Raw genomic sequence first — 17640 nt, 5'->3', positions numbered from 1 at the left:
TATCTGGAGTTCAAAGTTTGACAAGTTTTAGCTAAACAGAAGAAGTAATTTTCTAAACCTGGATGATAATAATAATAATAATAATAATAATAATAATAATAGCTGTGGTTTGCATTAAACTTAATAAACAATTCAATCACAAATTAAATAATTCTATCACAGACAGTCATTTTACAGAACCACAACTCTCTCCCAAGAAAGTAATGACAGAATAAGCAAATTATTTTTGGTTATAATTAGTTTATTTTTTGGTCTGRGTTTTTGTTTGTTTGTTTGTTTGTTTGTTTAGTTGGTTGGGGTTTTTTTGAGTGTAGTGATCCTCAGGTTTTGGTCAAATGACTGCACTGGATCTAATGAAGAGTTTGTGTGTTTTTTTGTGTGTGTGTGACCCTGCAGACAGTGAAAGGTTAGCTGAGCTGAGCAACTGGGAGGAGACTGGTTCCTGCAAGGCTGAATGAGCAATGTGAGCACAGATGGGACCGTGGTGGCGGCAGCGGCATGACTCAGCCCGGTGGGTTGCATCTCCTCCTCACTTCCTTTCTCAGCAAGGGTCATTTCCAAATAGTGTTCTGGAGTCCTGGCCAGCCAGCATACTTGTTCCATTAAACTCACCTCTCTGTGGACCCTGGGCTTCGCTTCTAGGCAGACCACATCCCTGCAGATAAAACACTACATAAATAGTTCCTAGCACTGGGCTTTTTAACCAGTAACCATAAGCAGGATGAAAGCACTCAATGACAGTGATGGCAGGAAGTCCCCAAAAGCAATTTGCAAACCACTTGAACTACAGTGAAACAGAGTTTATTAAAATTAGAGGGAGTCACACAGAAATTATGCAAAAGCTATATATGCTCTGATGCAGACAGCCAGATACATCCCTTTCATATTATAGAGGAGTGAAATGCCCAGTGTCTACAGCRTATATTTGTGTGCCTGTTGCTTAAGCTCCTTCGTATTAATTTAGCAGCATGAAATTGCAACAGGCAAGGTAGCAGTCTCTGCCAAACCTGGCAATCCCATAATAATAATTCCTTTCTTCTATTTACTATGCTGCATCTTGGATTCTAATGTCATTTACTATTTAATTGTCATAAGCCAGGACTGCAGCCAGAAAAAAACACCATGACCTCTCCGTGTCTTTGGACATTTGTGCGTGTCTCTAAAACACTCCTTCTTTTTACATTGTCACAGCCATGTAATGAACCAGATTGGAGAGCAGATCCTGTTAAAATTTACCTTTCTTTGGATTAGTTTCCTGCTATTCCTACACAGCTGTACCATCCTGAGCCAGTACACAGGAGCAGGTAGTTCACAGCAGAGTGGGATGCTGCTGGTTTATATTATATTCATGTATACATGCTGAGAAAAGGAAAGGCTGTGACCATAGAAGAATCTGGTTTTTTTTTTCCATTACTCCTAGCAGATGGCTATTCCAGTATTAGATTGCCATGATGACTGGAAACATTTCAATTTCCATCTCATGCTTTTCATGCCTTATTTAGCTCACTGATAAATTAAGAACATATGGATATAACATGATAAGACCCCAGAATACATCACAGAACTGACAGATTAGTTAAACAGTCAGGTCAAATGCTTGAAATAGAATTCATAGTCAGAAGTTAATAAATGAATGACTTTGCCAAAAGGAAGGCATCTATGATTAATCAGGAAATGTGGTCAAAATGCACTATATTTCATGTATATAATTCAGATTAGCAGCATATCATCATAACATAAATTTCTAAAGAATATAGAATTAAAAGAAGAAGATATTGGTATTGCACAAGGCTTGGATTTAGCTCACTTTTCCATTTAAGTGGCAACCAATTATATTTCTTCATCTCTTAAAGTAGTTATGCCTCTCATTAGTCATTACAAAAATCGAAGAACAGTAAGAGACTTGTCCTAAAAAATAGGGCTTTGATTAAGAAATCACAAATTCAAAACACTCCTTAGTGTGAGAGGATTTTTAGATCTAGGTATATAATTGATATTCTAGATTCCAGTTTTGTTCTCAAGCCCTTCTTTACTTAAAATACTGGATTAGTTCAAGCAATTTTGACATCGTTCTGAATGAGCATCCACACGTCCATCTGTTAAACTGAACTAAAAGCTTGGCATAGAAACTTYCTGCAGAGCTCTTAGAATTCACATCATGGTTTACTTTTTGCAAATATCAGTTGTAATTTAAAAATAAACTGATTAGATAGACCCAAGCACTAGCAGGTATTAATGGCAGAGACAGGATCTCATTGTCATCATTAGATGTCTTCTTGGGTCCAGACTTTTGGCATCCTCTCACTACTGAAAATGACACTACTGCTTGGGCAAACTCTAAGTTCTTCAGGAGCCATAAACCCCTCTTGGACTGTGTTCATCCTGAGAGCTTTCCCAGGCCTTATCTACCTCAAGGTGTTTAGATAATGTCAGTAAAACTGACCTAATTGAAACCAACACCTGCTGTAATGACCTGAGGCAAGGCACGATGTACTGGCCAAATCAAAGCTCAGATACTAAACTGCAGTTTAGCACGCGTGAAAGCTCCTGCCTCCACTAACTGCAGTGAGGTTAGAGGATGTCTACAGCTCTAGCTTGGAGGAGATTACATGAGACTCTCTTTGGCTGACCTGCCATGGCTGCTGGTAGAGTTTGGAGACACTTCAGCCCCTATACTGCCATCAGGACATTTTGTTTTTTCCCTGCTGTCTTTCACCGAGAGCATTTGGCAAATGCTCTGCTGCCTCCTTTGCAACAGGTTGGAGCCCGTGGGGAGCTGGATGGCTAGTCATCACCACTGCTCTTTGTCTGGATAAGTTACTGATCTACTAGCTCTTAGAACAGCCAAAAAAAATGCCATGAGCAGCACAAGGGAAATGAAGCTGGGAGTGGCAGTCCTCCTTTTGATTGCTGCTCTGGGAACCTTTAGACTTTCTGAGCCATCAGCTGAAAATCCCATCCTGCTTGTTCWTCTGAAAGCTCATCTCAGTGATTGTTCTTTTTTCTTTCCTGAGTGCTTTCTTTCACACAACTCCTCTTTCCATCCATCTCTAGATCTCCACATCCACTGCAGATTCTGGATTTACTAAAACATTTCGCAGTACACTGTAATTCTTGTAAAGTCTCAACAGATGAAGGGATGATGAGGAAATTAAAAAAAAAAAAAAAAGCAGGGGATGTTTCCAGAACATCGCTCATAAAGTATTGCTTTTTCCCTTGATTTGTGGCTTCTCTTTCCATAGGCTTCCTGTAGTTGAGATAAGTGAGAAGCTGCAAATAAAACCCCAAACAAAACCAAAAACAACTCCCACTTCTTTTGAAGGCATTTTGGGGACTGTAGATGGAAGTGCAATAACTCTGTGTTAAAAAAATCACAGAAAAGAACCACTGGAAATATATACATGCTTCTACTAAATTGGAAAACATGAAGGGCAGATGCRTTAGGTGGGCAATGCCACTCTGCAAGCTAGCAGCAGGAGAAACAACACGAATGGAGTGAAGGCAGTAGGAAGGCAGCAGTCTGGCTAGCAACTGCATCAGCTTGTCTGTAGGTTATTTCTGCTGTGGGTTATTGCTACTACAGATGGCTACTAATCTGAGACATATGCCCATGAGGCAGAGACAGCATAAGTTCAAAAAGGTCATGAGAAAACCAGAAAAGCATGCCATACTCCAGTTTGCTTGTATGGTGCCTCCCAATGTCTGTTAGGTAAACACAGACAGTATGACCAATCCTTAGAGATTGCTTATAATCTCTGTGCTTAATTTAAGAATCATTTATGCATTTACTTTTACTGCCTAGAAAGAGAGGGAAGAGGATACAGTATCCCTTAAATGCCCTAAAAATCACTTCCTTATTTAGGTGTGTTTTAAATGCAAAAGAAGTAGAATAAACACACTAACAAAAACAAAAAATCAAAAATAAACAAAAAAGCCAGTATCCTCCATAGCCCTCTGGAAAAACTACACACAACTATGATGGCACCTTGTTTTGTACACAGGAGTAGTATTTTAAAGAGCTCTTCGCAGAAGCCTACTGGAATACCTGGCAGCACTGACTGCACACAGTTCCCTGCCCAGCTGCTTGAGGGGCTCCTCGTGCCACACGCTCCAGCGTCTGGCTGTGATTTAGTCAGCTCCCAAGTCTCTGAGCCTGCGTCTTAATGCTGCTCTTCAAAGGCGACAAGGTTGATGGTTCAGCGTCACTCTCTCCATAGACTCACTAAACACAGTGCGCACAAAAATTTGTGGTTTAAGACTTGTATTTTCCCTGCTTATTGTCCAGCTCTTTAAAATGGGTGCAAGTCCCGTAGGGCTTCCCAGAGGTCTGTTACTGCCCTAAAACCTGCCTGGTGTTTTTCTCCCTGGGAAAAGCTGCACACAACCCCCTGCCATGTGCTTCTGCTCCTTCATTTGGTCAGAGAAGCGCTGGCCCAGCTGTGTGGTGGGTAAGCAAGAATGCAGATGGGCTTGAAAAGCTCCTCTCTCTGGAGCAGAAATTATCAGAGATCTCAGCAGGAGACCTTGCTGTCGCCTGAGTCATGGTTGCTCAGAAATGATGAGCATGACGTCAAGATCTGAACTCTTCCCGAGCTAGAATCAGATAAGACGAGTCCTGGACATTCAACAGCATTTGCTTTTGAACAGAGGAACACAAGTGTAAACCATTTCAGCCTGCCCAGTGAACACAGAATACGTGCTACAGCTGTGGACATACTTTAAGGATGTTATCATGTCTGTCTGTGGTCTTCTTCAGACCAAGCAAAATTAATTCCCCCAAGCATTCTTCAGACCTTGCTCACATCTTCTCTGGACTTTGTCCAGTTTTGTTTTATGAAGATACAGACCAAGTAAAAAATATACCCCAATTAAGACTTTACTGGTGATGAATGAATGATTCCTTCACACACATTACAGACGAATACCTTCTTTGCTACAGCACAATCCAGTGCTGTATCAATCCAGACAATCCAGACTATCATTGAGTTTGTAATTCATGGTAATGATTCAGTTTATTTTAACCAGAATTGTTGTGTTATGAATTCCACCCTTCCATATTCCTACCAGCTCAGGTGTAGAGACGTTATACAAGAGCTGGCATAGACTCATGCTGAAAATATCTTTCAGCTCCTTTCAAAACAGGGTTTTATAAACCAGTACTTTTAGCTTAACTGAAACGGAAGAAGAAAAGCTCTCTCCTGTTTGGTCAATGTATCCTGACATTCCTTCAATTAATTTCCAGGAAGTAAATCTGTTTATCCATTTTCACTGCTGTGTTCAACATTTCACAGCACTCATCAGCCATTGCAACCTTTTTCTGTTATCAGAAAGGTTTTAACTGTAAAACTGAAGTTGAATTTCCCCTTGGAACTAGTCTCAGTATACTGCTAAAAGGAATACAGACAGTAGAAATGATCCAAGAAATATTATAGGCCAATATCACTTTTAATGGTTATATAATAAACATCCTACAGCTAATTGGGTGTTTGGATAGTACCATAGTATCACTACAAACATAGTTAGCTTTGTGGTAAGCCATGAATAAACTTCCTACATGAGATGGACCAACAGAATTCTGAAAAAATCTGAAAGAAGTGGAAAATCCTTATCCAGCTCCTCATAATTAACACTTTGTTTTTAGTAATTTTCCACCACAGTCCTCCCCAGTATATTCTCACTACAAACAGTTTCTGTGTCCAAGAATACAATTGTAATATTCTTGCTCTCATTGTCATAACGCTGATCCTATTTTAAATTCCAGGTGTTGATGTAAGCTCAGATTTATTATTACCTGCTTTCAGCTGATTTGCTCAAGAGACTAGCTGGCTATTACAAAGGACTACAGTAACACCCACACTGCCAAACATGCCAACACAATAACAATGTTTCTTTTTGTTGAGCTATTACATATTTTTTCCTAAGCTTAATAATGATCCATTGTTTCATTTATAAGATATAATGTTATAATTGAATCTGTTTCGTAGTGCATATGCACAAGCAGGTTGAATTAAAAYGGTGCAGGAAGCCTAACTTCTAGCATTTCATAATTTTCATCTGTTTGATTTTTGGCACTCTTACATTTGTAGGCCCATCTGCACACAGATGTAACACACTAAGCAACCATCAGCTCAAGTGGAAGAGCAGTGCTTTGCATTCTGCGCAGCTGGGGCAGTTGTGTTTCATTTGCATGTGCCTTCTTTCCGCAAGGCCACGGTGAGCAGAAGCCACAGCTCTGCTTTCATGTCAGTGTGGAGTCAGGTTTGGTCCCTCTATGTTTGTATTCCCCAGGCACCAGGCATACTTAACATTTTGTTCTAGACCTTTGCCACTTCTCTTTGTCCTGCCTCTACCCCAAGTCCTTGATCTTCTTGCTTTCCGGGAAAAGTGAAAATGTGGGAAGTTTTAAAGGACAGATATCAGGAATGAACATAGGAAACTGCTGGCAGAAGACCAGAAAAATCAGGCTACTATACAATAACCATTAAATGACCACCTGATCAACCCATACTACCTATTCCTTCCTCCAACACAGTGACCCCAAAATGCCATTAATTAGTATACTCTCCCACACTGTCACCCACAGTAGTAACAATACAATAGCACATCAACACGACATGCTCATAAAATACTTACTTTCATTATGGCCAGTATTTCCAAAGACTACATAACACCTGGGGGAGATGGGGTAAGACAGGGAATGGGAGCAACAGCCTAAATAGGGAGAGTGAAATAAAATGGATCTTTGCTACCAGGGAAAAAGCATATTATAAAAATGGCTGCTTTTTTTTTTTTTTTTTTTTCCTTGTTTCTTAGGAACCTTGCTGGAGGCACACAGTATGTCAAGGACATCAGGGCAACTGTCACTTAGTACGTAGGAGGTCTGAGAGCAAGGCTGGCAAGAATAGCTAGAGATGCTCAGAGATCTGTTCAAATGCTCTGGAAAAAAAAAGAGAGGGACCACTTAAGATGACACAGGAGTTTTTATAAATGAAGGACAAGGAGAAAAGATAGGGGACTTCACTGCATTGAAATGAGTTAATGAAAAGGTTTGTTATGTCCAGAGACCTAGTTTTCCACTAAGAAAGCAAAGACGTTTTGTAATTCATGGGGCTGCAGAGCTGCATGGGGAACCGCAGAGGGATCCTGGGGCTATGAGGAGCGAGAGATCCCTGGTGCCCGCCTTGTTTCCCAGATGGCAGGTGGCACCTGAGGATAAGCTAAGGCAACAACAGATGACACACGGGCTTGTTCAGGATCAGAAACTAAATATATTTTAAAACTAATTCTTGTTGTTTTAATCAAACCAAACTTCCTCCTCCCTCCTTGAACCCTTTCCACTAACTGCACGGTTTGAAGGGTATTTAAGTAGTTGTGCCATCATGACAAGAAAGGTTGGTTTTTAAAATGAGATTTTTATTTCCTCTCCCTTGCAAAGACAAGGTCTTCTCGCACAGGGTAGTCTTAAAAAAACCCACACTCATATTTCTGCAAGGCACATGGCACAAACAGTCATTCTCTTACCTTCTTTCCCAGCAGACATGTTACAGAGTCAAAATAAGCCACACACAGAAAACACATTTGCCATTTGAATTCAGAAATCCACAGGATGACACAAAGCACAGAAGGTAAGCTCTTTCTAGTGAAAATGCTCCCACCCATTTATTTTAAGTGCAAACAACTGCTCTAGTACTGACAGGCACCTTGCAATGAAACCACGCGCACTTCTTAGTTAATAAAGGTGTACCAAGCATGTCTGACAAAGCCACATATCTTCACGATTATTCACGCTCTTTATGCTGATAAAAAACAATAAAGACCTAAGGGGTATGCCCCGCGAGCCCTGCATAACAAGACGTCCCCTTTGCAGCTCCCAAACTGTACTGTGTTAATACCACCACACCCACAAGCTACTCAAAGTGCAAGGGAAAGCGTATATTCAACTATGACCTTTGCTCCAAGGTGCACGAGACTTTCCTGATAACATGTCCCAGGCAACCACTGCTACAGCAGGGAATTACGAGCCACTGCTCACTTACCTTTCTGTCAGTTTGGGTTATGCTCTAATAATCAACACCACTACGGCACAAATGACATATGYGGGTTCAAATCTCCCTGCAAGCCACAGAAAGTGGCGAGCGGACGCTTCCTGTCAAGCTGTTGCTTCCAGACTTGCTAATCCTCAGCACAGAAGAAAAAGTTTGTAATGGAGGACTGAGATTTAATAAGCATCTATAGTCACCCGCTTAATTCTTCCTGTGGTAGTTATATTTACTGTAACCGTATTTCAATTATAAACAAGTGTGAATTAGAACCTAACAGTCTATGCTTATTTAGGAATTCTTAAACGTTACTTCTTTCCAAACTGATAAAACGGTACACTAGAATGGCAAATAGGTTTGACAAACGAGTTGTCCTCGACAAAGATACCTGCGAATAATGAAGGCTTGATTCTACCTTGTACAAAGTCCCAGTGATCTGAGTAGGGGTAAGACCACGTCTAGTTTTTATCAAACGTTTTTAAGTCATGAGGCCACACTAATGTGCAGGCTTCAGAAGGGGAACCTTCCYCACAAATACTATGCCTGCTGAAGAGGTCAGCCTGGAACACTAATGTCTTGCTCAAAGTAAATAAACAAATCAAAAATAGCTATTCGGAAAAATTGATACACATTAACTAGCTGGCAACCTTTTCATGGTTGTTAGYAAGGCTCAGATGGAGCACTAGCTGTTACCACTTGCAAGCGCTGAAGACAGGGCAGGCTGATAAAATTGTCCAGTATTAAAGCTGCCTAAGCCTCCCTCTTGCAAAAGCCTATTTTAATTGCTTTTTAATTGCATAGGAAGTTCTGAAGGGAGATGATCTTTATGTGGATTATGTATTTCTGACAGCCTTATGAAAATCTAGCCAAGTTATAAACCCCTGCTAACTCACAGTTTCCGTAGTTACTGGAGGCTAAGCCAAAGGCTGCCTTGCATGAAGATGGGTGCGCAGCGCTGCCTGCTCCTGCACCCAGCTGTGGGACTTCTTCAGCTGCAGCTGGACCTGCTTTGAGGCAGGCCAGGGCAGATTTTGTTCAGTGGCAGCAAGGGGTCCCTTTCCTTTATGCCCCCCCCCTTTCTGAATCCAGGCAAAACAGGGAAGGAGCTGCCTACTTTAAATGCAAATAGAATAAAAAGCCAGATTGGATGGAATAAATCAGGAGAAAATAAGCAATGAAAACAAGGACTGGGCAGTGGCAGATGGCAGGAGAGCACTGGTTAGGGTAGGACCAGGTGGCAAGAATACTTTTCAGACTGAAGGTCTGAGAGGGAAAACACCGCAGAAACCAGTAGCCAGCATATCTGTACGTGTCTGTCTGAACTGGAGATTAGATAAAGAAACAGATGGAAAGACTGGGTCTCATCGGGCAAGATGAGGAGCAGGAAACTGAGTGTGCGTGGAGTGGCTGGTAACAGTAAAGCAAACAGAGCAGCACTGCCAGCGAGCAGGACAGAAAGGGGCAGGGATGGAGGCGGCAGGGACGGCGGGGCGCCTTGCTGGTGTCTYCACTGGCAGGAGGCAGGACGAGCGTGTGTCCCTACCGCGTGAGCAGTGGCTTCTYGGCCTCCAGACCTGCTGCCTGGGTCGCTACCCGAAACGCTCAGCTTCAGCTTGTGATAAACTTGCTCTTTTTTTTTTTCTTCTTTCCCCCTCTTTTTACAGGAAGGAGCATTTTTCACATAACYGCAGACCATGTATGTGTCTAGAGGTGTGAAATAGGGTTGAATGTGGAATTCGATAATTTGTGTGCTTGATTTTGCAAACCTAAAACCCTTTTAAAAATTCTTATTTGTGCGTGCAAATTGAACACAGTGCTGGTATTGGATTGTGCTGAATTTTATTATTCCTGGAATCAGTACTTGCAAAAATTAAAGGATACAAGGAAGTTGGTGCACACTGAGTTTAGGAAAGGCCGACAAGTGAAAATACCCATTTCTTATGTTCTGTCCCCAACATAGTACCATAAATGCATTGAGGGTTAAGCAACTGTTAAACATTTTCCTGCCTGTCTTAYGTAAGAACATCACGAAGGGTAAAAACACTAGGCAAACACAAGGTAACACACCGAGCCAGCAGCAACAYGTCTGTCCGACGAGATATCCCTCTGGCCCTTTTCCACGCTAGCTTGTGTACACTAGAACTAGTCCGCAAAATTCAAATAGAAGTTTTATGTAAACGATGGCAGCCTCTGACTACACGACCACTCAAACGATGGCTTCGCGGGCTTTACTTGACGCTGCTCTGATAACATTTGTTCTACTGGGTACACTTACAGCTTTAAGAGTCAAGATAATAAATCGCATTTATGGAACGCAACGGAGGTGATTTTTTAACGTGATTTTGCAGCTCTAGTGCTCYGGCGTTGCTCAGGTCACGCCGAAAACGTGGCCCTGCTGTAAACGTTACTTCGCACTGCATTTCTTCCGTGCAGCGGACGAACCGGGGGACTGTGGTCCAAAACCGTGACTTGCCTCTCGGCTCTGCGGAAGATTCTGGGGGACACGGCCTGCTCGGGCCAACATAATAATAATAATAATAATAAAATCAAAAGCGGCGGCGGCAGGTGAGGCAGGCAGGGGCAGCCCCGACGCCGCGGGGCGAGGCCGCCGCGGGGCGCTGGCCGCCTCTCCCCCCTCACGGCCTGGCTCTCCGCCCGCGGCCCGAGGCTGGCGCCCCCGCCCGCCATTTCGCGGTGGCCGCGTACCCCCCGCGGCGGGGCGCCCCCGCCCGCCATTTTAGGCGCGCACGGCAGCGCCGCCAGCCCCCCTCAGCGGCGGCGGGACGTGGCCAGGGCCGGCCCCGCCTGGCGCCGGGCCGGTCCCGGAGGCCGCGCCCTCCGCCCACTCCTTGCTCAGGTATCAGGCGAAACTGGTCGGGTGCGCGGCAGAGGCGGGAGCGCGGCGGGGACGGCGAAGGCATGGCCGGGCGCCGCGGACTGTGCCTGCTGCTGCTGCTGTGCGCGCTGCTGGGAGCCGCCACGCCCGCAGGTGAGAGCCGAGGCCGGCCGGGCCGCCGCCGGGGGGGAGGCGGGAGCGGGAGCCGGCCGGGCCGGGGAGAGCCGRGTTGGTCCCGGTGAAGCCCTGCGCTGGAAGACGGGGGAGCGCAGCGCAAGGTTAGCGCTAGCTCGGCGACGCCCTGGCATCGTCGCTCGGTCGTGCCGAAAAGCTGCCCCCCAGTGCCAAACTGGGGGGGTGGGGGGAGAAAAAGAAAAAAAAAAAAAAAAAAAAAAAAAAAAAGCCGTGACTAGGTTATACCGGAGAGCACTGCATTAACTTTTCCTGCTAATTCCCCTGACCCTTTGGCCGGTTGCTGTTGCGCCGGGGACGCGTCCCGCCCGGGCGGTGCTGGTCCGGGCGGGGGGCGAGAGGCAGGCGAGCTCGCCCCCAAAGCGGCCGGCCKTGGCGGCGCGGGGCTGCGGGACCACCCTCGCAGTTAGCCGGCCGTGACACCTGTAACCTGCTCCGCATGCATCGATTTGAGTAGCTCCTTCAATTCTCAGCTATCAGGTTGCTTAAGAGGTGGAAAAGCCCTCAAAGACCGAGTCTCGAAATGATTTCCAACTCCAAAAAGCTAGGATGACCTCATAATCTTAATGCTTATTTTTGGTGATTTAAATTATTGCATAATGAACATAAATGCTTTTAAAGAGAGGCAGCTATTCATATTTCACTGCCTTAAGGGTCAAGTTTCACTACCTTTTATAGTAAAACCCTTTGCCGCCTGCACGCATGCTCTTTGCGCCGTGTCCTCCTGTATTTGTTCCTCCTGTACATTAGTGCTTATTTACATAATAAATGTATGTATAAAGGCTGTGTAAATAATGGAGACAAACTTATGGTAGATCCATTTTTTTTAAACAAATATTCACTAGACTTTCAATATATGGTCATCACCTGAGGGCAAGTGCATGCCAATAGTAGATACTCTCTTTTTTTTGGTTTATTGTGTGATACATTTTGGTTCAAAGACTTAAAGCTAAATTAATAATAAACAGACTTGAAACAACAACAAAAAGAAGGCTATCTAAGATCTTATTTACTTTTAATTAAATTTGCCTAAAATGCCTGTAGTTAAACTGGTGCAGTTGTGCATGTCAGGAAAGGCCTTTTTTTCTTTCCACTGTCTTTTTGAGAACCATCATATTTGTGCTATTTAGAGCTGTTGCAGTTTTTAATAAAAATGTGGTATTCACCTTAAAATCTTAAGGAGGTAAAGATCAACAAGCTGTTTGCAGCAAATTTTATTGTTCAGAGTGAAGTTTCTGATGCTATTGGGATTGTGAATGACTCTTGATATCCCTTAAGGGGAGCAGGACTGTGGGAAAAAGAGTGGCAGTTTAGAATTGGTCTGTGGTGGGGAGGAAGTCTGCTTGGAAATGTCCTAGCTGGATGCTAGATCTTCTGGTGGTGGGAAGTGAGGTGAGCTGGAAGAGCCACGCATGAGAAGTCAGGGGACCTGGCTGTGACTGTTTTCAACAGGCTAATGCCATTATGGGATTACTGCGAGTCTGTGCTGCAGATCCAAGAACCAGGGTAATCCTAACCTTAGTCCTGTGTGGATATTGCTATTTCGACCTGAACTAGTTAATTTGTGTCAGGCAAAACTTTATGCTCTTGTCACTTTTGTGTCTGTGGGGTAGGCTTAAGCTTTAGTTTGGTAGGCAGTAGGTTATATCTTCTGAACAAACGGCAAATGTGTTGAAATAGGCTTTCCTTTTAGGAGGAGAGTATATCTGTCCCCTTGGTACTAAGGAAGTTTTTCCCTTGGGCAGATTAGCAAGTCAACTGCATTCTCTGTGGGTGAGTCAGGGTGAAACCATGCTTGGAAAAGAACTCTTCTCAATTGTTATGGAAAACTCAAAGAACAGAAGGAGTAAGAAAAGGACATAGAAAATGTACATACCTAACAAAGGATGGTTGCTCTATGAGAGTGCTATCTGCAAAGAGAAACTAGATACTGGAGACAGTTGTTTCCCAGTATGCATGCTGCATGAGCTAACAAAATCTGCCCAGTATGTGCAATCAGAAGTTTTGAGGGTAGAAATAAAACATTTCCAACCTAAAATCAGCATAAAACCAAATCTTGATGTCTGAAATAAAGAATGCCTATTCAACTTGACTACATAGTCAAAAAAAGAACAAATCTTTGCTTCTATTCTGTCACTCTTGGCAATACTAAGTCAGGAGTCATGTTAGCGCTAATTGATGTTATTTCATAGATTTCTTGTTCTTTTGTGTCACCCTAACATTTTGGTTTTCTTGGTGACACTTTAGGTTTCTTTGGCGATCATGTTTGTTTACTTTTTCAACTTAGCCTATGAATATCTCTTTGAAAGCACTGCTTTATATTTGCTCACAAAACCTTAATAAGAACAAAGTGGTAGTATTTGCTGTGCCAGTTTGCCACAAAAATTTCAATGTTTGGAACTGGGAATATGAATAGTATTACAGGAATTTGATTGACTAGTTATTGATGGACAGCTTCTTGACATAGCTCTGTATACTGTCTTTTACTGCGGTACTCTGAGAACAGCTATCAGCTTGCACTAACGGGTATGCTTTTGAGGAACTCTGGAATCTTTCTCAGCAAAACTATAAGTGTAAGGAAGGATGCATTGCTTAGCTATTTATCTTTTACATCTGGCATTTATATTATTGATGTTATTCAAGCTGCTTTTATGGCTTTTATTATTTACAGCTTGAGTTAAAACCTGGCATTTCTGAAATACACAAGTAAGATTTGTAATCTTTAACGATATAGCTGATATAATCATGTTACTTGAAGATCTGAGAGCAGAACTTGTATAACTCTGCCCTCTTGTAATTATACCTCATAAAGGCCAAAAGGACTCTTTGACATTCAAGCTTTTTTTTTTTTTTTCCTTTCTTTCTCTTTTCTTTTATTTTTTTTCCTTTAGGGCTGTTGTTTTGTTTGCACAATTTAGGCTTCTTCAACATAGACTTCATTTAGTCTAAATGACTAAAAAGATTTGTCTGTGTAATGGTACTGGCAATACCTTAGTTTTCCAGTGAAGCTTACTTGTGCCTGGAACTTGACAGACCCTAGTTAAATTGGGCTAGGTAACTTTATTTGGAACATAAGTCTAAAGAGTGCCAGTATATGCTATATTTTATACCTCTTTAGGAGATCACGGAGTCTTGACAGGACTCTAATACTATACATTATACTTTGTAGTAATAACTCAAAAGTAACACCTAGTGGGTTGGTTCCTTTTTAAAACAGCTATACTGGAAACATGCATACTTGCAGATTCTTTACATGTTTTGTTTGTGGAGATTCTTTTCTTGCACTTTAAAATGTAAAGGTTAGGCATTTTTCATTTTGAATAACAAAGGAACCATCTTTCAATACTCTTCATGCCTTGTAGACAAACCTGCTTGCTCAAGAAGATAATACATTCCCGTTCTTCATGGCTAAAATCATCCCTAAATCTTAACAGAGGCTGAGATAAGGTTAAAATAGTTCTTCCACAGACAGTCAAGTTCCATGTTGCTTCAGTTTTTCTTGGTGGGTGTGTGATTTATGAGATAGAACAAGTTCACGGAAAGTATCTTTTTGTGCAATTAAACTTATTTTTTCAGGAGGGCCATTGGATATGGAAGATGTCTTGYGGGGGTTTCTGGATGAGTCATGCAAAGGCTATTGTAAAAGACAGAACATTCGGGAACTGCTGGCTTGCTGACGTACTTTTATAGGTTCCTGTGCCGTTCAAAGAGACAAAGCAAAATGAAGTGAGACTTTTCTGATGTATGAAGCATTCATAACTGTCAGCTCTGTTAGTCTAATGTTTTGAACGAAAACTGCAGAGATTACCCAACCATCTTGTCTGAAAGGATGATCAGTCCTGTTGTATCTTCATGCACAAAGTTAGTTTGTTCACATTTAAATTCAGGTACAATGTAACATGCATCTTCCTTTCCTTAAAGGTCACTTGTTTATAAAMCTTCCACACTGCATTCTGATAGTTTCAGTTCAAGGTAGTCTGATAGAGGACAGTATGCTTTCTTTAGTGCATAACTGGTTTTGAGGCCCTGTCTAAACTGAGGACACTTCTAACTCTACCTTGTAAGTCTTCTGTGAAGTTTTACAAATCCAGCGCTTGGATAATTTGAATCTGATATGTGAAATGGTAATGGTGCCCTGGGGTACTTGGAACAATTTCTGTTGTAACTGTCCTGATGGAAGGAACACCTGACAGCCATTTTAACGTGGTATTTTAATATTAAAACTTTTGAGGCGGAAAAACATTTTGGTTGCTGATGTAATCCTTAACAAGAGATATAGCTGTCTTTTGCATAATAAACTAAATGAAGGGAAGAAAATTTGTTTTTAATTCTTTGGAATAGATTATACTGTCTAGTTGGAAAAAACAGCACAGAAAAAATAGTCTTTATTTCAATAACTTAAGTTTTTTTATTTTATTTTATTTTTTTATAGAAAGAAATGGAACCAGCAAATCAAAAGGAAGAAGTTTCGTTGGCCACATAGTTCCAAATACAAGTAATGGCTCTGAAGAGTCATATGAAGTGGATGATTTTGCAGCAAAAGTCCTCACAGGAAAGCTGACTACAGTTTTTCTTCCCATAGTCTATATCATTGTCTTTGTTGTTGGTTTGCCAAGCAATGCCATGGCGCTCTGGGTCTTTTTCTTCAGAACAAAGAAGAAACATCCTGCTGTGATTTACATGGCCAACCTGGCATTGGCAGACCTTCTCTTTGTTGTCTGGTTCCCACTGAAGATTGCATACCATGTAAATGGCAATAATTGGCTATTTGGTGAAGGTCTTTGCAAAGTGTTTGTTGCATTTTTCTATGGAAATATGTACTGCTCCATTCTTTTTATGACATGTCTCAGTGTGCAACGGTATTGGGTCATAGTGAACCCCATAGTGCATTCAAGAAAGAAATCTGAAATTGCATTGGGCATCTCCCTTGCTATCTGGATATTGATTTCGTTGGGTACCATTCCATTGTATCTTATTAATCAGACTACTTACATTTCAAAGCTTAACATCACCACCTGCCATGATGTATTACCTGAAAATATTTTGGCTCATGACCTGTTCAATTACTTCCTCTCACTTGCAATTGGACTCTTCTTATTCCCAGCTCTCCTCACTGCTGTTGCTTACATACTAATGATAAAGACTCTGAATGCTTCCATTTCAGACATAAACACAGGAAAGAAACGAAAAAGAGCAATCAAGCTTATTATTACTGTCCTATCCATGTATCTCATCTGTTTTACGCCTAGCAATGTGCTGCTTGTTGTGCACTATTTACTCCTGAAAACCCATGGCCAGAGTTATTTGTATGTGTCGTACATCACTGCGCTGTGTCTTTCTACTCTGAACAGCTGTATTGATCCATTCATCTATTACTATATTTCAAAAGACTTCAGAGACAACCTTAAAAATGCTCTTCTTTGCCGAAGTGTGCGAACAACACAGAGGATGCAAGTTTCTCTCTCATCAAGTAGATACCCCAAGAAATCCAATTCTTACTCTTCAAACTCAAATGGAACAACTAAATCAACCTACTGAGTGGGGAGAAAAGTAAACCTCTATTAGCGCTGCTTAGAGGATGCAAGTGACAAAGTGACTTTGTGCAAGAGAGTTTGAAGAAACAGCTTTGCTTTTTGATTCACAGTGAAGTCTTAATTTCAGAACTGGTAACTGCTTACTCTGTAAGCAAGTGGATCTTCCTACTAGACTGAAAAAAAATCATGACATTTCTGATGCTCTACAAAAGTGCTGCTGGCCTTAAAATGATCTGTGTTTGAAGACATCTTTCCTCAATATCAAAGTTGTTAAAATGCGTACTGTCTCTGGAATGTTGTGTACTCTTACTATGAAGTTTAATTAACAGAGAAATTCTGTTTTGGTTGTTTTTAACTGTAATATATTAAACAATTGAACAGATTGTTTGTATAGGGCCTTACTCTGTGTACCTGCTTTCACAGAACGTTATTTGAAAACATAGGTAGAAGGAAAGGAAAATCTATTTCACCATCTCAGTGTAGGACTGTTTATATCCATAGTAAAATCTGATTTTATATTGTTTTCTAAGTTTTCATGTTATAATACTAACATGGTAGAAGCCTAGTAAGGTTATCCTATTGAGCTCTGGCAAGCTGAATTTATTATCTGCGGGCACCAAGATAAATGAAATGTGTGAGTTGAGATTATACATGTGGGCAAACTGTTACTTAACACTTGCCAGTATGTGATCTTAAATGGCGTTATTTAACAAAGTTCTGATGAATAGCTACTTGATTTTTGTATAATGTCTTGTATTTTTTAAGATATATAAAAAAGACTTTTTATAACACATTTGAATGGAATGTTTTCTTTTATACTATTAAGCATTCTTCAATATGCTGAGTAGTTACAGTTTGCATTACCTATTTTCAGGGAACAAAGGTATTATTCCTAAGAGTGAATTAGAATTCTGACAGAATTGTAGCTGTAACATGTAAATGGGTTAAGTAAAATCATCTAATGCTACATGTCATTAGGTCAAAGCTCTCCTAAGAAGAGATTAGTATAGGGAACAGATAGCTAAAAGCAAACAATTCA

The 17640-nt window shown here is 41.5% G+C and overlaps 1 protein-coding gene across 2 annotated transcripts; it reads left to right on the top strand.

The window, feature by feature from the left end:
• The first annotated feature begins 406 nt into the window (after positions 1 to 406).
• F2RL1 (F2R like trypsin receptor 1) lies at positions 407 to 17343 on the top strand. Of its 2 annotated transcripts, none has more exons than XM_085322019.1 (2): positions 407 to 511; positions 15500 to 17343. In XM_085322019.1, the coding sequence occupies exons 1-2, from the start codon at positions 499 to 501 to the stop codon at positions 16603 to 16605; spliced, it is 1119 nt and encodes a 372-aa protein (XP_085178145.1). In that variant the 5' UTR covers positions 407 to 498; the 3' UTR covers positions 16606 to 17343. The 2 variants fall into 2 exon arrangements, with proteins under 2 accessions (XP_085178145.1, XP_085178146.1); XM_085322020.1 differs by lacking the exon at positions 407 to 511 and adding an exon at positions 10824 to 11028.
• The last annotated feature ends 297 nt before the right edge of the window (positions 17344 to 17640 follow it).

Source organism: Rhea americana, unplaced genomic scaffold, assembly GCF_003343005.1.
Source record: "Rhea americana isolate MKP2758 unplaced genomic scaffold, rheAme1 scaffold_74, whole genome shotgun sequence".
Lineage (NCBI taxonomy): Eukaryota > Metazoa > Chordata > Aves > Rheiformes > Rheidae > Rhea > Rhea americana.
This window is presented reverse-complemented; position numbering and strand designations above follow the sequence as displayed.